This window comes from Eucalyptus grandis, chromosome 3 (genome assembly GCF_016545825.1).
Source record: "Eucalyptus grandis isolate ANBG69807.140 chromosome 3, ASM1654582v1, whole genome shotgun sequence".
NCBI lineage: Eukaryota > Viridiplantae > Streptophyta > Magnoliopsida > Myrtales > Myrtaceae > Eucalyptus > Eucalyptus grandis.
Window position 1 is genome coordinate 55503064 of NC_052614.1, and position 24162 is coordinate 55527225.

General features: G+C 40.1%; 3 protein-coding genes across 8 annotated transcripts; 1 reads left to right on the forward strand and 2 right to left on the reverse strand.

The window, feature by feature from the left end:
• Positions 1-1223: 1223 nt before the first annotated feature.
• On the reverse strand, positions 1224-6432 carry LOC104437829 (homeobox protein ATH1). Of its 6 annotated transcripts, none has more exons than XM_039308299.1 (7): positions 5626-6432; positions 4826-4903; positions 3124-4357; positions 2363-2718; positions 2182-2242; positions 1866-2044; positions 1224-1719 (listed from the first exon to the last, which is right to left on the reverse strand). In XM_039308299.1, the coding sequence occupies exons 3-6, from the start codon at positions 4183-4185 to the stop codon at positions 1880-1882; spliced, it is 1644 nt and encodes a 547-aa protein (XP_039164233.1). In that variant the 5' UTR covers positions 4186-4357; positions 4826-4903; positions 5626-6432; the 3' UTR covers positions 1224-1719; positions 1866-1879. The 6 variants fall into 6 exon arrangements, with proteins under 6 accessions (XP_039164233.1, XP_039164232.1, XP_039164234.1 ...); XM_039308298.1 differs by having other exon boundaries at positions 5231-6432; XM_039308300.1 differs by lacking the exon at positions 5626-6432 and adding an exon at positions 4995-5211.
• Positions 6433-10138: 3706 nt separating this feature from the next.
• On the reverse strand, positions 10139-11255 carry LOC104437832 (abscisic acid receptor PYL2). The gene has a single exon (XM_010050876.3). The coding sequence runs from the start codon at positions 11032-11034 to the stop codon at positions 10438-10440; it is 597 nt and encodes a 198-aa protein (XP_010049178.1). The 5' UTR covers positions 11035-11255; the 3' UTR covers positions 10139-10437.
• A 9474-nt stretch (positions 11256-20729) lies between these two features.
• Positions 20730-22425, forward strand: LOC104441087 (transcription factor MYBS3). The gene is made up of 3 exons (XM_010054090.3): positions 20730-21238; positions 21506-21705; positions 21936-22425. The coding sequence occupies exons 1-3, from the start codon at positions 20851-20853 to the stop codon at positions 22236-22238; spliced, it is 891 nt and encodes a 296-aa protein (XP_010052392.1). The 5' UTR covers positions 20730-20850; the 3' UTR covers positions 22239-22425.
• Positions 22426-24162: the final 1737 nt, after the last annotated feature.

The window sequence follows — 24162 nt, forward strand, 5'->3', positions numbered from 1 at the left end:
AAATTTTGCAAGAAAGAACAAAGTCGATTCTTTCATTTGTAAGCGTAAACGATAGTTGAGGAGGGGTTCAGGATCTGTAAATCTCTGGAATAATCACTTATCTGGATCTTGGCAAGCAAATAAATTGCAAATAACTGGTTCTTCACAACGAGTTTTTACATGGGTTCTCATCTGATCCAACACTTTTCTTGTTGAAAGGTTATGTTTTGTTGATAGAACATGAGAGTTTGAAGGATTTATATTGCAGACACTGTCTAACTTTTCGCTCAAGCATCTGTAGAATCTATACACCAATATGCACACGGCATGAATTTGCTCGATGAAAGCCCTTTGCCGTCTGAACTTTGCTCGTGGAACTGATTTTTTACATCACTAACTTACGGCATCAAAATCCTGAGATGTTTGGGTTTTGAAAGTTCCATATTTTTTTTGATAGGCGAGTTAAGCATATGTCCCGTTTTCTCAGAAAGTAAATGATAGTTGTGGTGTCATTTAGCATTGAGGCTAAATGAGAAAGAAGAAAAAGAAAGGACGGCAAAATCAAAAGATGGCATCATCTGAGATTGCTGGTGTTACGCTATGTCGTACCGTCAGTGATTTGTCATGGTGAAGCGGTATTTCGCGCATTCTCAGACGCTAAGCTTTGCTTACGTTTTGTATAAACTATGGACATTCTTTAGTATATTGCTGTTCAGAAGTCATCTCAAATGAAAATAATGCCCTGTAGTGGGGCCCTTGGTCGATATATGAGATGGGAACTTTGCCCTTAGGATTCCTTCAACGGGACAATGACTCGATCAGTGGAACTTTTCAATCGTTAAGGTCAATAATCAAGAATATGAAGGACCGCCACATTCGATATAGATGGCCACATACCGATCGAGTTCGAGTTTTCATCTTTTCTTGGTTCGTCCATTTCAATTTGTCGTGTTCTAGGGGGGTCGGGATTCGTCTTCCATCAAATCTATTGCACGAACAATTCTCAATGATTCCCAGAAGTTTTTCTATTTGCTCTCGGCGTTATCTGGACACGCCTAATTTTTTTTATTGAGAACATGAATGAATGACTAAGAGCATTGACTAAAGTGAAGAGCCTTGCTTTTTCCTTTTTCCATAGGAACACAACAAAGATGGCCGGCTCATTTGCACCGTTTCTCGTTGAGGGACCATCACCGTACTGTCTATTTTCTTACGTCGTATCCTCCAAATTTAACAAGGCTACAAGAGGAAGAAGAGGCCTCTTTCTCTTCTGATCAAATTCATAGGATTCTCTAATCATCCCACCATTCCAAAAAGGCATCAATTCATAGCGTTCTCACGTTGTATATCACTTGAACAGTCCATGCACTTGGGGATTCAAAAATAAGTACCAATAGAGTAAGGGGATTTGCATCCTCGCATGTGATCGGAGGAGATGTTGCAAAGCCATGGAAATTCCCGACTTGAGCATTCTCTTCCCAGTCGGATGCCTAAGGTATACACCTTTTGAGCCGACAAGGTCTTGGGTTGAGATCTCTTCCAGCAGGCAAACATGTCATGCGGATCGCTGGCCTATACCTTCTATACATTGCTGCATTGATACATGACTAAATCCAAAAGGCGTTCTTTATGATCGATAACCACTTAAGCAAATGCAATCACTCCTTCAGACAGCAGAACTGCCGAACCAGAGCGTTTTCAATTAGAAGGTGTCGAGAAGCATCCATCCCTCTAATTGTCCTGCAACAAGCCAACACAACGGATAAGCAAACACAGTACAATTGCCTGAGGTAACTTTGAAGGCATAGAGGATGCACGACTGAAAACTTGTTGATGATATGTTTTCATTGCAAAATAGTCTGTAAATACTTGATTCACTCACTTGCCTCGTGTCTCCAAATTAATTCATGCGAAACTTTTGGATGTTGATGCTCCTCTGGATTTGGTTAGCACCACTGCTTCCATCCTCATTGTGATGAGCCTTCCTTCGATTCATCTCGGAATACATTTCCTCGATCATTGGTTTCCAAAGACGGACACGTGCGTTGATAAACCAATTGGATACCTGTTCATAACCCGAATAAAGCATCGACATTCAGGGAAAGAGGGAGATCAAAGCAGACGCTACTTCAAATCCACTGGAACAAAGAGCCAGCAGATTCCAGCATGACTTTAATTAAGAAAGTGAGGAAGAAAGACTACTTGGCTTCTTGTCAGTCCGCTTTTGAGTGCCAGTAGATGCTTCTCGGCATCCTTGGGATACCTGAATTTTGTTGAGTGCTTAGCATAATCTCCACAGACAAACAAAAATTCCTATTTACCTAACATTCCGTGAATTCCAGTCCTAACAATAAAAAAGGTACTGTGAAGAGAGAGGACTCACGGGTGAAGAAAGTTTTGAAACATCCAAGCCCGTAGCACTGAGACGGACTTTTCCGGTAGGCCTCTCTGGGGTCTCCATAGTTGTTGGTCTTTCCTTTTGAGCTGCTGGAGTGCCCACTGCCTTTGTATGAATGAGGCCTCAAAAGATCTTGCCCGATCTCCTGTGCTTGAGTGGCCGAAATCCTCCCCCATTGCAAGGATATAGTTGCTGATCCTCTCTCTGAGGTTCTTGTACAGAATCGAGATGGTGTGAAGTGCGAAGCGGGTGTGTATCTTTGGGTCCAGTTCAGTCGCCGCGTGAAATGCAGATATCACTGTGTGGATCTCGTCCAAGCATTGGTTGTATCGGTCATCGACCTGAGGCAACATCACTGTCAAAGTCCATACTTAACTAACATAGCAGTTGATGTCTAGAGATGCTACGCTGAATCACATGTGGTGTATTGTACTAATGGCTTAAAGAGATGGAGTGTCAAATTCTTGTCGGAATGGCATAAATTCACAGAAACGGAGATCTGTGATCGGATGGTTACATTACAATAGCCGGTGACATCTATTTGTAAAGGCGTAAATCAGCTCGATATAGATTGTACCTGAACCTACCTTTAAATTATTGAGCTAGAATGCAATTTCAAGAGCATCATTTTTATCTCTTGTTTTACGGATTTATGCGATCTCCTGCCAAGTACTCTAACATGTATGATATATCCTGCAAGTATCATCCCCGAAAACCTAATCATAGATCAAGTTAGATCAACATACCACTTGTAGCAGAGTCAACAACTGGGCTTTCTTAGCTTCGGCTTCTTGTCGCTGGCCAAAAACTTCAAGTTCTTGTCCTTCATCGACACGACAGTCTGATGAGAATTGCGACTTGCTAGTCCCACTCCCGAGCCCGCTACTTACATAACTGACCTTGTTTAGATTTTCCAGTGAATAGCTTGCTATCTGAGCAAGAATTTCCTGAATTCCACTCAAGTACTTGGATCCGGCTATGAGTTGTGACAACTGAGGTGCCCCGTAAGAGGCAGAACATAGAGAAAGCTCCTTATTGTTGCAGGAATTCAGTCCTGATTTGTATGCTCTTCTTTCATTTGAAAAATGGTGACTCGCACCGGCATTGCTTATCTCTGAGCACTGATCAGAGATATTCGGCAAATTAATTATCGAAGACTTTGATGAGGCAAGGCTGAGTGAGAGCTCATTACTGGAATTAGGGGGAAAATAAGCACAACCCATATGTATATTTAGGTTCCCGGATGATATCCATCCAACAGTATTTGTATTTCGGGCAACAGGATAAGGTGGACAGACAGTTCTTGATTGAAACCTGTTAGCATTCCACTTACACGTGCCGGCCGGTTCATCGTAGCTGCAAGTTCCCAATGACATATGCGAAACATTAGAGCCATCATTTGGTATATTCCCAACTTCTAACAGATCAATTGATGGCAATGGAATTGGCAAGCCATTTATATTTTCTTGGAGATCCCTTCTTGAGGCCAAAATTGCAGGAAAACAAGCAGGAGAAATTGGCATTGCTCCATTGAAGTCAGGAGCATTCCGAATGGCATCGATCCCATGAAAGGGAACCGACGCATCGGAAATAAACTGTGAACCGGTGATTCCAGCTTGTAGATCACCGATCGATTCTCCTTGAATGTTCGAATGTATTGGATACCCGACTGTGTGGTCTGAGTTATTCTTGTTGAGTATATCTGACTGCAGGAAGGAGCTTGCAGATGCGTGTGCCGAAACACCATCCAGCAAGAAAGAGGCTCGGTTTGACATATCTACCGAAACATCAAACAAATTATGCTCCATTGCAACATCAACACATCAAAATTCTGACAAGGTCAGTTGAAGATCTTCAATCCTAGGATCTCACGTAACTTGGCTCATGAAGATGAGCTAGGTCCCAACCCTGTCGAAACCCTTTTCTTTATGCGAAAACTTGGCTCATGAAGATATTCATCTTATCTCAAAGTTCATTTCCCTGAAAAACATCAAAGTCACTTCGGTTACACAATAATGTGGAGGATGCAACATGACATCATAACCATTCAATCCATCAGATGGAGCTGTGCAGATCACATATTCTGGTTGTAGAGAGATCATCGCACACTCAAATATCCCATTCGACGCTCTTCCAATTCAAAGTTAGAAACTTATGCCGAGCACTTCATCAATCACATCCCCTCGAAATCCAAGAAATGGAGTGAGAAAGTGCCTTTCATGTAAAGCAAGTGAGAAACAGTCAAACAAGACTGATCTTTTATCTCTCTTCTAGGTTTTCCTCTCCTACTATTACGGTAAATTGAAGAAAATGCAGGAAGCAGAAACCAGAATTTGGAGCAGTCATAAGTGCCAAGAAGTGAAGAACACACTATCGAGTCAAACCGACAAATATTTTAAGGAAGCAGGTATAGTCAAAACTACTAAATTAAGCTTCACCATGACAAACCTCTGATTTGCTTGCAGAGTAGCTATTTCCTTGACCAAAAAAGCAGAGAATGAAGTTGAGAATGCATGTCCCCGAGGCCTAATCACAAGGAGAACACCAACATGTGTAAAGATCTCATTAAGTTTCCACAGATAATTCCCGATACTCAGATTGTACCAGTATATCCCACCAAAAAGTTGTTTGTATTTTACTGATCGACATTGTATGGGTGCTTCCTTCATGGAATCTAAAACAGTCACAGCAATGCAAAATTCTCACTACTTCACATGACATTATTGGCCTCCCCTTCCTTTCTCCATAGTTAAAAAAAAGAACAAAAAAAAGCACAATCTGAGACCACAGGCAATGCAACTTTATTTTCCTTTATTAACAGAAAAGTGGTAAAAAAGAGAACATTGATTGTACCTGGGCAGAGAATTTGACACCCCCACCACTTCCCAAACACCTCAAGATGAAAAAGAAACATACAAAAGGTGGGGTTGTTTATCCTTTTAAAAATGCAATCTTTGCATGGAGAGAGAAGTAGGATTTCCTGAAAAACCCAAGCCCCAAGAAACAAAAGATTGAGAGCCTCTATGCTATTAAGGACGACTCTTTTTCCTCCTGCCCACAAGAAAACAAGCCAAAAGCACAAATGGGTTTTCTTTGAATTATACAAACACTCAATCTCAGATGACCCCTTAAAAAGGAAGAAAAGGAGTGTCAAAAAGTCCAAAAGCAGGCTTCTGCACCAGGGTTGAATGAACTGGACCCATTTACTAAACACACTCTCACAGAGACTGGAGAGAGAGAGAGATTACTGTTGGTTGCAGTAGGCACTCATATATGTTACAGGCTTTGGAGGGCCCATTTGCTATCACAGCCTTGCTCTGATCAACTTTGTCCTCCTCACAACCCTTCACCATCTGCTGCATCATGTCTCTCTCTCTTCTCTCTCCTCCTGCAATCATCGCAATCAAAATATCTGGATTCTCTCTGTTCCAACTCCTGTTCATGGCAGGTCCTCTCAGCATCACCCACCATCCCCTCTCCCATCTCTCTGTTTTTAACCCCTCCTCAGAGATGAAAAAGAAAGTCCTTTGCTTTTTTTAGCCATTTTCGACAACAAACCCAATGCTGATGAGAAAGGTGAGGGAATGGGGTAACGAAAGTCTCGTGCTTTCTCCTCTGAATCCAACAGCCAAACCCATCAGACGCAAGAAAAAAACAAAACAAAAACAGAAGCGGAAAAAGCAAAACACCCCCATTCCCCACCCCAAAGAAAAAAAAGAATAAAAAAAAAAAAAGAAGAGGGAAAGCTCTGTAGCTTCAGCAGCTGTACTTTTTGGAGAGGTATGCAGTGAGAGAAATGGATCAGAGACAGATGATGATGATGATGATGATGCAAGCAAAGGATAGAAAGGATGATGGTGAGAGAAAATCTCTGGTGAGAAGATCTTTGACGAACTTACGGGGGATAGCAATTAACGTGCTCCACCCAACTTCTGCATGGGACAATTTTTTCACCCCTGAAAAACTCTCGAGTGTGCATTCATTGCTTCGAGTGTTATCATACGCAATTATGAGGACTAACTCAGATTTTCCTCATGATGAAGGAAATGGTTATGTCAGGCTTCAGAACGTTTTGGGTTCTGCTCGTGTCCTATGTTTCTTATTAATAAATAAATGGTGGTGTAAAAAAATCCAAAACACTCTTTATGAGATTGTCTTTGGAGATGTGTCTAGTACCTATTCCTCTTTTTGGAAATAATTTTTACTCGAAAATGATTTTTTTTTATTTATTTTAGATGATTTTTGAACATTCAAAAGTGTCTAGTAATAGTATAAAATTTATATTTTTGAAATAAAAATGTGTTTATATTTTTCGCTTTTTCCTTTTCTTTTTTTCTTCCTCCTCTTCTAGATCGCTGACCTCGATTAGATGAGAGTCGGCGACCTCAACAGAGCCTCACCAACCCTCGACCCCAACGAGGTAGAGTTTTGCTCGGCCATGATGAGGTTTTTGGCATTTGGTGGATTGCCACCATCATTGAGGTCAGCAATTGGCTCGAAGAAGAAGAAAAAAATAAGAAAAAAAAGAACAAAGAAAAATACTTCATTCTTTAGTTATTTTTGGTAACAAATAAACAACTCTTTTTTTTACTTCTTCATCATGTTTCTAATTAATTCCCATGAACAAAAATGTCACAAAATGGAATTTTTTTTTTTCTAATAAACAAAATAATAGAAATAATCATTATTAAGCTGGTTATCAAACAAAGCCTAAGATTTTTAGAGGAAATAAGTAAACCCATCTTATGTAATTAAGAGAAAAAGGATGGATATTTCTCAGATAATTAATTTCATCGAAAAAATAAAATTCTTTTCTCATCAACATAGATTTTTCTATAATATTAGGGAAGACTATACTAATTTGATTTGAATTGGCTACGTTTTTATACATCTTATTTGTAGTGACTGTAATATAAGTGAATAGAGGCATCGCTTAATAGTTTAGAATGGGTAACAAACTTTTCTATGGGTTAAGTAAGAAAATAGTTCATAATTGTATTGATTTTTGTCTAAACGTTATCTGATTGCGTTGAGATAAAATTATCGCGTTAAGTATGCAATTTCAAGAAAAAAGTTATAAAAGATAACTTTTATTTCAAAGATCTTATTTTGAGTTTTCTTGACTATGTTTGGATTGGGTTGACCCATTTACCCACTTTGTCCAATCGAGTTTTGATATCTATTTCATATATTAGTCGTATTCTGATTGAATTTTCTAACACGATCATTAAATGGATCATGTTAGGATAGATTTAGTTAATGATGTAATTTTAATTTGGCATGCCACACGTGACTTATGAACACGAACAAGCGAAGTGAAGGTTTACTAAAATAACACGGTAACTTTCACGCGTGGTGCCTTTTGTCATAGGCGATGCGCAGGAGTACACTGAGAAACCGAATCTCCACATCAGTATGCACGATCAAGTACAAAATGAAAAACCATTTTCCCTAGCACTTAAGAATCAATAAATCAGAGAAAAATAAATTTGTACAGCATGGACTAATAAAATTGAAAATAATCCAGACCAAACAAATTTATAATTGCAAACTTAATAATCTCACACACAATTAATATATCTAACTAATAAATGAAGAAGTTGCACATTGTGCAAATTAAAACTCTAAATCACGTAACTGATAAATCAAAGCATAGTAATTAGATAAAATCATTTCAGAATTATCACTTTTTCTTATAATTGAAAATAAAAAAATCGAAATGTTAAGTCCTCAATCTATATCGTTGGAAGACCATTATAATTTCAGTGCTTCAAATAACAGTAAATACAAAATATAATGGAAGTTATTACTATTATAAATTCGGCACCCTAGAGTCCTATTGTTATGTGAATTTTTTTTATCCAACCCGGTGGATCTCATTGGGCACCGGTCCATATAAATCAACCCGTGCGACCTCGGTCAATTCTGACCCGACAACAGGCCCACGCACGCATGGGCCTTGGTCAACTAAAAGCCCATAGAGGACACTTTTTTTCTTTTCTTTTGGTGGTCGGACCATTGAAGACCCGTCTTTGTGAACATTTTCCATCGTTTGACGAAGGATGAACATTAGAGAGCAACGACCGAATTTCTCTTCTTCTGTTCTATTTTTTTTTTTTTTTTCCGGGGAACCCTATCCAGTGGCGCATTGTACAGGTTCACGAGCCGACTTAATCTTCCAAGACGCACGGGTCACCCCATCCCAATGCAGTAGAAATCAAGGGATGTAGTGAGCGTGAAGAACCGAAGCTCGCATCGTTTGACCGTCACGAACACCGATCTCTTGACATTACATTACCTACACCTTGATGGCACTGATTTTTCCAGTGGCAGTCAAACAACACGTAGAGTTACTTTTAGGGTGCATTTGTTTTGCTAAAAACTTTATGATAATTGAAAATATATTCCATAAAAATCGTTTTAAAGGGAAAATGGTTAGTTTTCGTTTGTTTGGTGGTTTAGGGAAATCAATTTCCTCCTCGCCAGAAGGGAAAGTCATTTTCCCTTGTTCCAACCTTGTTGCATTCAGTGCGTGGAAAACATTTTTCGTAAATTGATCAGTTTTCCGTCGTCCAAATGTTTAAATGACTCCCCAAAGACGGTTTCTATTTTTTCAAAAATATAGACCCAAACCCTCAATTTCATTGAAGAAGTCGGAAGGTTTGCGATCCACTGGCATTCATGCATAAGCGATACATACAGCAGTCAAATATGCATTCGGTGTCATCCACTAGTAAAGTCGAAGTGCAAGGATGGATAATAGCAAAGGTAGATAGATTTCGTCCTGTGGTAAGTTGAAAAAATGGGCGGAAACCGCCGTAGAAAAAGTGGCGATTTGGGGTTCGCCCGAAGGAAGAAGATGGGGACAATAAATGGAGGACAGAGGAGGCGCAGCAGCTTTAAAGTCTTTTTGAATGTGAAAAGTGGATAAGATAAGTTGACGTGCTGCATAAGGTAGGCACTAGATACGATCAAGCTTCAATGTCACATGTTCTCTCCATCACGCTCACAAGTTTCCCAATGGAGCCCCGTCCACTTCGACTTTGAAAAAGGTATTTACATCCAATTGCCCCATCTCCTACTCTCTCTCTCTCTCTCTCTCTCTAGATCCATATTAATCTCTCACTTGGAAAAACATGTAAGACTTTATATGGTTGTATTGGTTTTGTCTTCCGCATCGATAGTTCTTTCTTTTGGAATCGGGATGAAAAGCATTCCGTACACTTTTGACGCACATGCACCCAGTAAATATCGACGCCGGATGGAGTTGGACCCCTTGTCTGTAGCCAAATTATGCAAGAATTGCTCAAAGGGTTATGTTATTCCTTCCAATGGACTCTTTAATTTGCGGGTCATGTATATGAACACCATCCAAGCCTAAAATTCAATTCAAAGCAAATGCGGGCGATATCCATGTGTGTAATGCGAATGTCCAAAAGTCTCGTTCCAGTGACAGCTCAGGCGACGGAGGAAAAAGCAATTCTAGTTCGAGATCGAGAAATGTAATGTTATGTTAAGGGAATATTCTTACCTCGACACAAAATGGAAGAATCCGATGCAATTAGGAACGTCGGATTCACGTAAACAAACCCAAAGAGAGCACAAAGCAAAGGCTGAAGCTTTTGACCTCATTGCACACTCTCTTTTCAAACTTGAGTGCACGGAAACTGAGGTGGAAATTGGGACTACAAGGCACAAAATGGATAGAGCAGCTACTGCAAGTCCACACAGAGAGAGAGAGAGAGAGAGAGATCTTTAGCATTTGAAAATAAGGGCAAGATAAGTCGGATTTGTTGCAGAAATGAGCTATCTTTCAACACTTCATATAAACCCAAGAAGAAAAAAGAAGCATTGATCACTACTAGCATACTTAACTTAGGTCTCTCCTTCTCAAGCAAACATTTATATCTCTCATGGAAGCAAAGTAAACCTCAATACGCCACGAACCCGATAAAAAAGGGAAAAAGAAAATCCCTATTAGCGATCGGCCCCCTCCACTCGGGGCGGAATCGGGTCTAGACAAGAATTTCACCTAATGAATTGATCGTTCGACGACCATATCAACCGTGCCCTCCATGCATGGACGCCACGGACACAACCCCGAGCTTCTGGAGATTCAGCTTTATGACGGTGTCGGCGAACATCTTCGTATCTTCGCCGGTGTTGCCCTCGGGGATGTCCACGACGTACGACTCCAACACCACCGTGTACACCTTCCCTTCCCTCTCGAACTCGTTCACCGACGTCACCGACCGGTAGTTCTGCAGCCGGTGCTCGCCCCCGACGACCCGGAAGCTCAGGACGTGCCGCTCGTCGTCCAGGATCTCGAGCCGCTCGGTGCTCGTCGACGCCGGGAGGCCCGACACGACCGTGACGTCCCTCACGCACCCGACGTGCACCGAGGCTCCGCCGCCGCCCCCGCCCCGCATGTGGCAGCTCTTGACGAAGTGCTTGTACCGCTGCGGGTTGTCGAAGCTGCGGACCAGGGGCCAGACGTGCCGGGCGGGGGCCTCGATCTTCTGCGTGATGAGGGACGTGCACGTGTTGGGCGAGGGCTCGAACCTGTGGTAGGTCCGGATGACGGAGTCCAGCTCCGCGAGCTCCTCCGGGGTCAGTCCTTGAGGCGGGCTCGGGCTCGGGCTCCGGTTCGGCTCCATCTTCCAATCTCTATCCCTCTTTCTCCTCACTCCCTCCACTCGCCGGCTCCCTTCCGACACCCTCGCCGGCGCGAGATCGGAGCAAAAGAAGACTTAGCGCGCAAGAATAGAGGAGGGGACGAAGGAAGAGGAGGAGGAAGAAGACGACGCCGGAGAGGAAGGAAGACGAAGCCCTTTATGGCGGAGATGGTTAGGGCTGTTTCTTTCGGACAGATAGATACGCCCGTGGACCGCATTTATTTACAAACTCGTCAGCCGGTTTGTCGTCTCCTTTCCCTCTCTTTTTGCGCTTAGGAAACCGGACCTGAAATTAATTTTTACTATTTTTAAAACGATGGAATATGATTGGCGGGTTTGGGCCGCAGACATAACTATAACAGGAAATTTGCCTGCCCGATGCGGCATATTTTGGTTATTATATGGTTTGCTTTCGGAACACGACAAATGGGAATCGTTCAATTATAGACGCGTCGGGCCATGTTTATTTTTAGCCAGCTTGGGGCCCCGAGGCGCTGCTGCATTACTTTAGGGTGGTAAATTTGAAGAGTCGCAAGTATTTTATTCATCGAAGGAAGTGAGATGGTGACAGTTCACGTCCGTTGACCAATAATGACCCATCATCAGCCTTATATAACCTCACTGAGATTGGATAATATATATTATATTATATAAAAATAGAGAGAGAGAGAGAGAGAGTCTCAGAGATTTATAAAATAAACTGAGCCATGATATCAGACAAGCTGTTGGCGATGACCACGATGACCTACCATGTTGTGTGTGTGTGTGTCTTTTGAGCATCATCAATAGCATCATCAATATTTAAATCTAAGTGTGGACTATTTGGCATCGTAAGAAACAATGAAAGACATCACATGCACGGAAGATATAATTGATTTTCCCGGCGAAAAGTAGGAAACCCTAGATTGTGGTACTCGACTTATATAATGTTATCGACACATCATTCTAGGGTATTTACTATTATTCCAGTGAAAATATCTCAACGGCCATCCTTCCCATCCATGATGATTCTCTGTATCCGAGTCGACACCTTTACAAAAGCTTGAGGTTGCATGTACAATGAAGAGGTTTGATTCTTGCTTATTCACAGGTTCAATGAAGGTAAGATACGCAATACGCAACATCCATACCGTATAATATTTCTTAAAGCGCACCATACATTGACCAAAAACCTACATATACAATCCGTGAATTTTAGATAGGATTAATGAAGTTCGGAGATGGAAAAAGAGAGCGTGTTTGCGGGTGTTTCTTGATGTGGAGGAGGGATAAGATGGTAGTACAAAGAGGGAAGAAACCAGAAGAAGGAAGACTGAGACCGAGAGAGAGAGAGAGAGAGAGAGAGAGAGTTGTCACCGTCGTTGAAGAGTTGGAAGGAGGAAAAAATTAGCTGCGGTATTCGCGGATCATGTGAGAGGCCCAACCAACTCTCGTGCGTGCGATGTCTCGTCGCTCCCATACCCTCCACTACTTTTCGCTCCCGCACACGGCCCCCCCTCACGCCGTCGTCCTCGTGCGCACGCCTGGGGCCATGCACACGGACAGATCATGATGAGTTTCGCATGAGATGTACACATGATTTGGCGCGATCGAGGTGATTCGGGGTCTCGCCTTGGCTTTTCATCATTTGGGTGGTCTCGGACTTCCCTTTTCTCGAAAAACTTTATCGAAGTTTTGAAACGCCTACATCGATTAATGGCGGTGCCGTTGCTGGCTCAAATATTCAACGAAGTCTTCATTGTTAAGATTTGACATACAATCATAATGAAATAGAAAATATAAGCGAGAAAGAGTATTGCAGACACGGGATTTTATACTGGTTCATCCTTAAACTAGGATTACATCCAACGGAGGATTCTATTATAATTAGTATATCACACTTTTATGTTACATCCGTCAATTATAAAAGAAAAAAGATCATATTTACCTAATAATTGGATCCCCATGCTATCCTGTTAATGAGGAGTATGAACCATATCTCAACATTCATTGTACGGAACAAGAAAAATTTCTCCATGTAAATTATCTTATTTTCCATTCTATGATTTCATGTGTCGTTCTTCATTCTTGTAAACGAGAGGAGTTATGGCACTAAAAAAAATTCCTATGTTACTTTTTCTTGAGGCTTTTCTTGTCCTTTCGCACACGTATACCATATATCTAAAAGAATTCTTCTTATTTCTCAGCGGCATGAACATATAGGCTTGCTATCCCATACAAAAACCGTATGTGTCACGAGCTAGTTAAGGCTAATTAACAAATGCATGTGATTCTGAGTCAGAACATCTTAGAAATGATTGGTGAGATTTGAATGGGCTATGACCTCAAGTTCTTGAACTACAAATTTTTAGACACTCCAACCAACTACCAACTTGAGGAGTTCACCTAATGATCAATATAATAGAACTAGGGGAGAGAATTAAGATAGCTGTGTTGCAAATGGACGGTCATTGCTTCACAAAAGTAAAATCTTCTCATACAATACTTATATTACGTGACATGCCAATACTGTATAATAGTATCCACAATGAAACAAATATTTGCATCAAGATAGTAACAAAGGAAGCCTCTCTTCAAAAGCTTTTATTAGCATTCCAGTGTTGCATTCAATGTATCATAATAGAAAGCAAATTCGAAGGCCAATTTGACTCTTAAAATTTCGCAAGAAAAGAATTTATGAAACTTGTGCAAATGATGAATAATAATGATGCAACGCTATCAAACATGGAGCGAAATCATGTATAATTGGAAAGTAATCATGACAAATATAATTTTATTCTTAAAAATTTCTCATATTTTTCAAACTTGGAATTTAAGTCCTTATGTGACGAGAGTTTTTTTTTTCTCTTAAAGAGACCAAATCTCCAACCATCTATCTTTTCTTCCTTAATGCATTCATTATTACTTTCTATATTTTGTCTGTAATCACACTTGTGCCTGTATGCAAGTTCCTTCATTAGAACAAAATACATTTGCATTAATATCTATATTTTGTTAATCTTTCTCATGCATTTTTTTTTTTTTTGGTTTTTGAAGCATAATGACTTTGTGGATCTCCCTAGAAGATGGGCCCTCCAGAACCCAATGTTACACCCACTGCAAGCCCATCTTTCGTCCAAGGGGTTAGTGTTTTCATGAGCTGGCCCAACCAATCGAGGCCCTTATGGTTTTCCTGTTCCCAATTTCGTTTTGATCATTATATTAACGACGTGATTAACTCATAATAATCATCACGAAAAATTTTCTTGCTAAAGAAGCGTTTGGACTTTTAACTAAACTTTGGCCATTACCTTACTTAATAACTCTAACGACAAGTAATATCTACAACAAAAGGATCGTTGTGATCATTGTCTTATCGATGGAAAGTTTGGTTGAGCCACACGAAACAAGCTCAACATTCTATTTCGAGCATGTTGGTTTTGGGAAGGCTGTTTTAGAATCATGGAACAAGTAATTACATACAAGTTAAACTCATCAATACTATTGCTTATTATGCAATAATCTAGATGAGCTAGAGATCAATTGCAAGACATACTGTTGCTAGTTAGGAAAATGATCAAAAAAGTTCTAAATCTATTATACTTATACTAATTCAATTGTAAACCTTTTTAGATTTAGCCAATTGAGTCTATTTGGCTAATTTTAGCCAAAAATTGATGGCATGGTTGTTGGCGGTTCTATGTGACACGATTTGTCATTAATGTAATTTTTTTCTATAATATTTTAACAATTTTTGTGGCTTTTCCTTTTCTCTTCTTTACCTTTTTTTTTTTTTTTTTTGGTCTTAAAGTTGAGATGCCCTAATTGGATTTGGGTGTTGTGGCCTTTGTCATATCTAGGCGAGGCATTGAGCAAGGGTCACTAGGCCTCGCTTGTGGCTAGTGAGAATTAGCTAGTGGCTCTTGCTGGCCCTTAGGAAAAAGAAAGTAACCAAGAGAAAAGAAAAGACCAAAAAATTGTTAGAAAACTTCAAAAGATTATTAAAAAATTATTTGAAAATATTAATGCCAACGTTGGTCGTCCTATTTAGTCGTGTTATATAAGACCATTAGAGATTACTACAACAATTTCCTGTCAAAATTGGCTACATGGAATCGAATGGAAAAACATGAAAAATGTTTTAAATTAAATTGACATAATTAAAATATTTAGAACTGAATTAGTATAGTACAATAGATTTAAGATTGTTTTTGTAATTTCTTTGTTGTTGAATTCGTGACGTAACTCGAGAAACTTGAATCTTAGGAGGGTCACATCACCTCTTATTTATCTCCCAATAAATCAGTTCAAAAATAGAAGTCGTACTTCCAAGCTCATAAATTAACATGAAAAATTGAAAACGCCACGCAGAAATACATTTCAAGAACCAGTCGTCACCTAGAAAACAAGCGGCCTTCAAAGAGTAAACAGAGTGGATGGTGAGGTAGCCTGGTGCTCTCTGGGTCAGCTAAGCTCACGTCATTTTCACGAAACATAGTATCGGATCGTACCATGAAGAACCATTATTGTAATTCCAGATTTAAAAGGTGGGAGACACATGCATGAATGCTACGTTGCGGTTATAACGCGTCTTAAAGCTAATGTATCTTTTTTTATTGCTATTTTAATTTTCGTTATAATGATCTTATCTATAAGGTAGAATATTATTATATTGCAAAATAGCGCACAGATGGACGAGCCAAAGTCAAGGGGGAATTTACAAGGAGAAATAATTGCGTAACAATTTTTAATATATTGTGAGAATAATGATTTTTTTTAATCATAAAAAATTAAATCATAAATAATTATAAATTTTTATATGACCCACTTCTTTAAGAAATTATGACTCATAATTAACTGTTATTTTCATAATACCTAGATGACTGTTATGTTAGCAAAGTTCATTTATAAGTTGATGTAATGTAGAAACAGTCTCGAATTTTATTTTTTAGCTTTTAGAAGAGAATGTAATGATACATATTATAATATTACTTTCCCCATTAATGGGAAAAATATTAGTTTAATTTTTATAGTGAATGACGACATTGCCGAACAAGGACAGTTCTTGACATCATTCTCTGGTTGAAAATGGAAACCAATGGGCTGCATTTAATTTAATTAATAACAAATTACAGGACATAGGCAAAAAGAAGTGCTTCTATTATTATATATTGACAAAGTGAGAATGCTTGGAATATCAACCACGTCTATGCTGGGCCGACAATTTTGAATATGAATTATCACGTCTAGACACGATTGCGATGCAAATACCTAATTGATAGAGTTGACACGAATTCACACACACACACACACACACACACACACACACATATATATACATATATATATATACATATATATATATATATATTATATGAGCTTTAGAGTATAATTGATAAAAATACATCGTTTTGCACAATGACATGATTTGGCAAAATAATAGAATCTGATCATGACAAGCATAAACGATTATGCTATTAGTGTAAAGATGCTTGAGAGATGTGATAAAAAAATTGCAACAGTTTTGTTCCCTTCATAGCCTCTAAGTATCAATTAGATCAATAGAGTCCAAAATGATGCGATAAACAGCAAGTAAGTATTAAAATGTCTACACAATAAAATTCGTGGCATCAATTTCGCAAACTAATTTGACCGGAAAACACTAAATTTTACCAGCTGATCAACCGCATAAATCTTGTAGACAGTCATGTCTATTGCATATAATGAACACGTGGAAAATGTTAGACTCATTAGATGGATTCACAAGATTAATTTACCAAATGACGTGTCAAATCATCATCTACTCTTGACCATGACCCACTTATTTGAAGGATTATTCGCAATTGAAAACGTCGCATTGCAAACCAATTTTGTTAGATCAGTCTTTAAGATTCGTACTAAGTCCATTTATTTCTCCCGTTTAATAAGTCCCTTTGGCGCATCGTCGTACATGATTTTCCAAAAAGGCCGAGGCTTCTCATGGAAGGTAAAGACAGCACATCGAAAGTGGAGGAAACCTCAGCTTCGAGAGAGATGTACCCAGCAAAAGAAAATCATGAGAAATCGAATGAGACAAGAACCCTAAGGATTAGTACTATTTCGTCCTCTTTCGCTACCAAAACCAGGAGCCACCCCACTAATCACATCTTCCCCACTGCCGGTTGTGGTTCACCTACTTGTGATTAAAGAATAATAAAAGTTGCAGCACCAAACCACGCAAACCCCTAAAAAGTCCAATTATCCATTCGTTCCATTTTCACGTGGGTTATTTTCTTAAGATGTGCTAATGGTCACGATTCGTGCTCTTGATTGGCGATAGGGTTTGCTAAGATTAAAGAAAAGGAGCGATGCGGTTGGGTCGTCTTTGGCCTTGCTTGACCTGTTGTAGTTCCTCTTGAACTGCTTCATCAGCTGATTTCTCCCTCACCAACCACTCTCCCATCGTTCCACCAAATTCGGTGACAATGAAATGTTTGCTGTAACCCTATAAAAATTGGGAGAAAACCCTAAGAACAATCTACGCCTAGAAAATCCATATGTTTACCAATTTTATACTTACCAAGACTAGTCTACGGATGTGTGGGTTGGACTACGAGTGAACAAGCGAGTCATATTCAAGAACCAATAACGGCTTGACATATCGTTTAGTAAATCAATTTTGTCAACCGGTTTTTTTTTTTTTTTTTTTTTTTTAAAGTCTGGCATTTTCCTAATATGTTAGCACATGAAAAACCTTTGACAAAGTAAATTAATAAAAAGCAAAAAGACAGAGAAATGGTTTATCTGATTGGGCACTTCCAGACTATCAAATTCAAACTTTTCTTCAACATAAAAGAATTAAGAATATATAATATAATATATTTATATATAGTAATTGATATTAGTTCTTGAACTTATGTTTAAGATGCAAAGTTATCCTTGAATTTTCTCAACATGTTTATTTGTAATTTGATTATCAAGAAGCGTATCAAATGTCATAAGGCACTTTGTAAAAGATATAATGCCACTTAACAAGACAAAAGCAAGTGAAGAAAGAACCAATGAAAAGGGCTAACTTTCTAAATTAGCTGGTAGGTGATTTGATCGTGTTAGGTATGATACGCATGAAATATAAAGTCAACCGGGTTAGAAAATTGCTCTCAACAAGATTTACATAAATTAATGCCAATCCTTCATCGACTCATCTAATTTTTACAGCATAAATCATTAAATAAACTTGAATAAAATTTCTAAGAGAATTGAATATTCTTCATGTACAATCGAAGACGGAGCCAATCATTAATTGTAGAATGTTATTGTTTCTAGGAGAATTTTGGCATAGTCAGTTCTATGATATACCGAGAGATGAATCCTTGAGGCGTAATGAATCGTAACTCCCTACAAATCTACATAATTATTATGCAAAATGTCATAAGACGCAAGATGCAAAAAGTTACATGATTTGCTGATGAGATTTAGCCAATTTTTCTTTTGTTCCATAATTATCGGGGAACTGAGGATCTATCTTAAAGGATCATTAGAAACAACGAACAAGACAAGCATAGTCCGAGGTCAGGAAGAAAACGTGGTGGTCCACTAGTCCCTAGAAATCTTAAAAACAAGTTGACACCATGAGAGGAGGACCATTCAGAGGGTGGAGCTTTTAAAGGACCCCTGTTAGGTCCACCGGACAGCTTCGACGAGTAGACAAAAAAGCATTAAAATATTTTGGCTAGAATCGAACGTCGGTCTTGTTTTTCACTCTCTTTCTTTTTATTGGGAAATTGAACTTCTTGTGATGTCTATAGTACACACGGGGCCATTAATATAACCAAAGTTAGATACAACCGCACTTATAAAAATGCAGCGGAAGAGCGGCGCCGACGGTCGATCGCGTCGAATAAAGTTTGCCTCTTCGTTTCGATAGTGTTATCGGTACATAAGATTAGGAAAATCCGCCGGAGAAATTACTTGCTTCTGGTATTCAAATTTCTGTTTTTATATGTCGTCCCTGGCGCTTTAGGTTTTGGCATGGGGCGACTGGCATTTTGTCTAGGGCTATGACAGAAGGCAGTGAAAGCAGAGAGAGCAGCTTTCTGTTTCAGCAAGCAAAAGAGTCAAGACAAAAAGCTTGACTGAAGCAACACTCATGGATCACACGAGGCCACATCATCGGAAATCTACGTCACGCATAGCTCGCAGATTCAAAAGGTCGACGTCATCGCCCTTGGAAAAAGTCTCCGAGTGCATTCGAATTATGTGACCCCGGCTGGCATGCACCGTCGAATCGGATGGAGGCAGATGCCTTCTCCATCGCTAACGCCACGTCGCGATGGTGAAGATCGAGAGGCGGTGATCTTTTGGGTTCGGACGGGCTACCTTGTACCCGTGCACGGGTAGGAACGTAGCGAAATAAATTGAAGGACCACGTGCATGAAGTTATTGTTGGGGATAGGGTTAAGTGGTGATACCATGTTGTTGTTTTGTGGACGTTTTGTACATGTCTATTAATTTGCATGTGCACCCTGGAATTAGGAGATCGGGAATAACTCCCGAGAGGTCGCTTTTTGAATAATATGAAATCGTGACCAACATTAAGGAGTGTTTCTAAAAATAGAAAAAAAAAGGAGTAGAGGAACATTTTAGAATTTCCAGCAAAAGTACAAGAGTAATCAGTATCATTCACCATCGATAAAAAGATCTTTTTTATTGGCTATATTACCAATTTCGTCTCGTGTTCATGTCATGTCACCAAAATCAACATTCGAACTTTACATCCAATTGCGCACTTACTAAGAAACCGATTTAAATATTTTTTTTTCTACGGTTTTCAATACAACAACTTCATTTCATATCATGTGCGATCAATTAACATCTCATAGCAAGCATGTCTTATAAAACGCCATGGGACCCGGTAAATAATGACCAGTATCCTAGGGTGCGTTTGGTTGCAAGGAATAGAAACGCGTTTGGGTGTGTTTTTATTCCAAAATTATTTTTTGTTTCCGAAACACATCTGGAATAGAAATAAGAAACAAAAAAGTTGTTTCTTTTTCAAACAAAATTGAGAAACACTTTTTATTTTCTTTTCTTTTTTTCTTTCGCCGGTCGCCGGCCTCGGCCATGGCCGGTGACTAGCCGATGAGGGCCGGCGAGCCTCGCCGTGGCTCGAGCTCGCCTAGATCCGGCGAGGCCGAGCTCGCCCGGCCGGCCGACGAGGCTCGGCCTCGCCGGATCCGGGCGAGATCGAGCTTGCGCCGGTTGCGCGAGGTCGGCCTCGCCGGATCGGGCGAGGCCACCGGCCATGGCCGAGGCCGGCGACCGGCAAAAGAAAAGAAAAAAGGAAAAAAAAAAAAAAAAGAAAAAAAAAAAAAAAAGAAAATAGAAAAAATAAAAGAAATAAAAAAATTATACAAATTTACCAAACGTGTTTCTATTTATTTTTTTATTCTCGGAACAAGTTTTACCAAACACGTTTTTTTGTTCAAAATTGTTCCCTAGAATGTAAAATTTTTTTTTATTTTTGTTTTCCGAAACAATTTTTAAATAGAAACGTTACCAAACCAACCCCTAATATTCAAATAGAGTCTACAGAAAGTTCCTTACAAAGCATCGGGTAGGACAACCCGCATACTGTTTTGCTGTCCTCCCTCTGCTGCAAAATGGTTGGTGTATGAACATATTTATTACGCTTATGGAAATCTTGCTTGCTTTCTCACTCCTCCTTTATGCCGTTAATGTTGTAATTATATATAACGACAAGCTCGTCGCATGCTCTCTAAATACTGATTCGTCTCTCTCTCTTTCTGCCTGTGTGGACGCGAGAGAGGGAGAGATAGAATGGGAAGGAAATGCTCGCACTGTGGATTCATGGGTCACAATTCCAGAACTTGCGCGTCGATCCGGAGGAGGGACGCGAGCTTCGGCGGCGGCGGGAGAGTCAAGCTGTTCGGGGTGCAACTGGAGGCCGCTTACCCTTGTGGCGTGGCGTCGCGTCTCCCACTGAAGAAGAGCCTGAGCATGGACTGCCTGATGCCGTCCGTGCGCGTCCTCACGTCGTCTTCGCCGCTGTCTTCCGCGACCAATTCTTCTCTCTCTCTGCGCGCTGCCTGCGACGTCGGAGATCGTCTTCTTCGAGATGAGAGTCCCAACAAAGCGGCTAACAGCCCCAGTAATGATGGGTACGCCTCAGATGGCTTTCTTGGGCGAGCCCAAGAGAGGAAAAAAGGTCAGCTTTTGTCTGTCTGTCTGTCTGTCTCTCGCTGACCTGTCTCGTATGATGCAACTGTAGTCTTTCTTTGGATTCTTTGCTTTTCACGGGGGCCAAAGATTCGTAACATCTCAGCTCTGCAGATCCATCTGATCAGGCAAAGTCGTGAAGTTTCTGGTCGGGTTTTCACTCCCACCATCAATCTCTAACGAATCTTGAAGAGCAGGATGATTAGGGTTTCTCGACTGATGTTCTGATGAGATCAAGTGATGTGTGATGGGACAGGCCTGCCGTGGACGGAGGAGGAGCATCGGACGTTCCTGGTGGGGCTAGAGACGCTAGGGAAGGGGGATTGGAGAGGCATCTCCAAGAAGTTCGTCGGCACCAGGACGCCCACCCAGGTCGCTAGCCACGCTCAGAAGTATTTCCTCCGCCAGAAGAGCCTCCTCCCCAGACGGAACAAGCGTCGTCCCAGCCTCTTCGATGTAACTCATCTCGACCCCCCTCAAGCTCTTTCCAAGTTAGAAGAAAAGCTAAATTGGCCACAAGTCAAGTCCTTTTGATATAATTAATCGTGATCAGCGATTTCTCATGCTCAAAGTCTTGCGATTTCCGCCACTAATTAATTATTTTATCCACCACTTTTGTTTATTCATTGTTTTGGAATATAGTAATCCGCTTGTTGGCGCACTAATCCATGTGTTTTTTGCCCCAGGTGGGGATGGAAAGATGCAGGGCTCATCATCATGGACAAATCCCCAAGCCAAGTGAATCTTTCACCCCAATATGTCTGTTCTCGCCCCAATTTGGCTCAACCGGGCGAGATAGCAGAGCAAGAATGGTACTCCTAGCCTCTCCTCGTACATGTTCGTTCCGTGATCGCGAGATCCCGAGTTCAAATCTCGCTAACCATGCTTCGTCTGTGAGCGGGCGTCAGGCTTCGAATCCCAACTTGGAGCTGACACTCGCCTCCCCGAATCATCAGTTGGATCAAGCCTCTTCGATTAGGGTCACCTAAGTCACACGTTGAGTTGATGATGGACCGGTGTGATCCCATGTGTAATTGTATAATTCGATCTGCCTCGAGACAAGGATGTATGTGTTCGAGTTCCTCTAGAATTGTGCTAGCAAGCGCTCATGCACAATGATTGACCATAACGTGTAGTTATCTAGTTGTAATTAAGCAAAGTTCTTCTGGCACTAAATCCATTTTTCGGTTTTGATTCATCTGCAACAACTGTTTCCAACTTGTGAGCGTCGATCTTAAGTCAAGAATTATTCACTCTCGAACCATTTCAGAAAAGTTACTTGTGTTATCGCAACAAAATCAGTATGATCTGATATAATGATGAGGATTGCTTAAAGTCAAATTTCAAAAAGAATCGAGACTTATTAAATAGGAAGGTGCTCGAAAAATGTACTTAAGCATTGAGGGTGCCCAAAATCTTTATCTAAATTTTTTATATGAAGATTTTTTTTGGTCGGTGTTACATGAAGATTTAATTATTTATTTTTTGTGCAACAAATGAAGTCTAAACCTTACTAATTATTTAATGCATGAGTTGTTGAAGAATATCAATTTGGTTGATTGAAACGAATCTCGGAAAAAAGCCTAAGTCCATGGCCGAGGCCAAGCCCAAGCCCATCCACTATATCAATCCACAAGTGTGATTAACACTTTCATTAGGGAGAATGATGTCAATCGACGAAAAAGAGAAAAGAAAACCAAAGATATCTGATCATGGAAAGCTGGGAAAATCGACGAGTTTCACGTTGTTCTTTGCATGGTCCTAAAACAATAATAAATTCATGTATTTTTAATTTGTCTAATTAAATAATTTTACTTTTATAAATTTTAATTACAAAGTATTAGGGATGTGTAAGGAAAAATTTAGGCAATGTAGATAATGTTGGAGCATTACATATATAGAATTTAACTAATGCAGATGCCCAATTTAGGAAAATATTATCAACATCACACAACTACGTTGTCTAATAGTCACACCATTTAGATTTGGCCAAATTAAGTGTTGAGGAGAAATGATGAGATAATTTGTGAAACTATAAGAATTTAATTAGACCGATTAGAAGTATAGGGATTAGATAAGAAAATGCATGAAAATATATGCTGTGGAAAGTATAATTTTTCCTTAAAAGTGAGTTAGCTGGTTGAATAGAATTGGTTGTCTTTGTTTTATTTCTCCCGGCCATGGAACGAAAAGGCTTGAATTCAATTCTCAAGCAACATAGGGAAAGAGATACAAAGAAGCTTAAATTACACTTACCATAACACGTCTACCTTAAATTTTTTTATGGCACAAAAATCCTAAACTTATACCTGTATGATATATTTACTATTTTTTTTTTTGTGATACAAAATATTCCAAATCTATACTTGTTGATACCTAAATTTTGATTAGGTTATTAATTAAGCCTTATTTTCTTTTATTTTTCCTTTTTTTCAGATAATAAATAACAAAAACAACAACAAAATAAATAAATAAAAGCAAGAAAAACAATAGCAGAAGCAGCAGTTCATTGGGGCTGGGCGCAAGGCCCAGCCCCTTTTTTCCCTTTCGCGTGGGCCCCTAGGCTCATTTTCTTTCTTTTTTCTCGGCCTGGCCCGCACAACCTAACCCTTCCCCCTCCTTCTTCCTTCTCCTTCCTTCTTCTTCTCTGTGCCTCTGTGCATCACGCGCGGCGGCCGGTGACGCGCTCAAGGGCAACCTACGGTAAAGAGGAATGGAGGTAGGCCGCTAAAGGAGAGGACGACGCGCATGCGCCTTCAATGCGTGCCTTTAATGCTGAGATGAGACACCGGTTCGGCCGGGCGTCCGTTCGGCGTGCGAAGACCGGCGGTCGAAGCCCCGTCGACGGTCGGCCCCCTCGCCTATAAATAGCGAGGCACCACCTCCGTCGAAGGACACACAGCGAACTCCGAG

Bases quoted from the DNA above. Each gene is read 5' to 3' on its own strand.
- LOC104437829 (XM_039308299.1), bottom strand. From the start codon at position 4,185: ATGGAGCATAATTTGTTTGATGTTTCGGTAGATATGTCAAACCGAGCC. The intron at 2,243-2,362 runs GTGAGTCCTCTC...AACAAAATTCAG, and splicing joins TTTCAAAACTTTCTTCACCC to GTATCCCAAGGATGCCGAGA. The intron at 2,045-2,181 runs GTAGTCTTTCTT...GGTTATGAACAG, and splicing joins GCGGACTGACAAGAAGCCAA to GTATCCAATTGGTTTATCAA.
- LOC104437832 (XM_010050876.3), bottom strand. From the start codon at position 11,034: ATGGAGCCGAACCGGAGCCCGAGCCCGAGCCCGCCTCAAGGACTGACC.
- LOC104441087 (XM_010054090.3), top strand. From the start codon at position 20,851: ATGGGAAGGAAATGCTCGCACTGTGGATTCATGGGTCACAATTCCAGA. The intron at 21,239-21,505 runs GTCAGCTTTTGT...GTGATGGGACAG, and splicing joins AGCCCAAGAGAGGAAAAAAG to GCCTGCCGTGGACGGAGGAG. The intron at 21,706-21,935 runs GTAACTCATCTC...TTTTTGCCCCAG, and splicing joins GTCGTCCCAGCCTCTTCGAT to GTGGGGATGGAAAGATGCAG.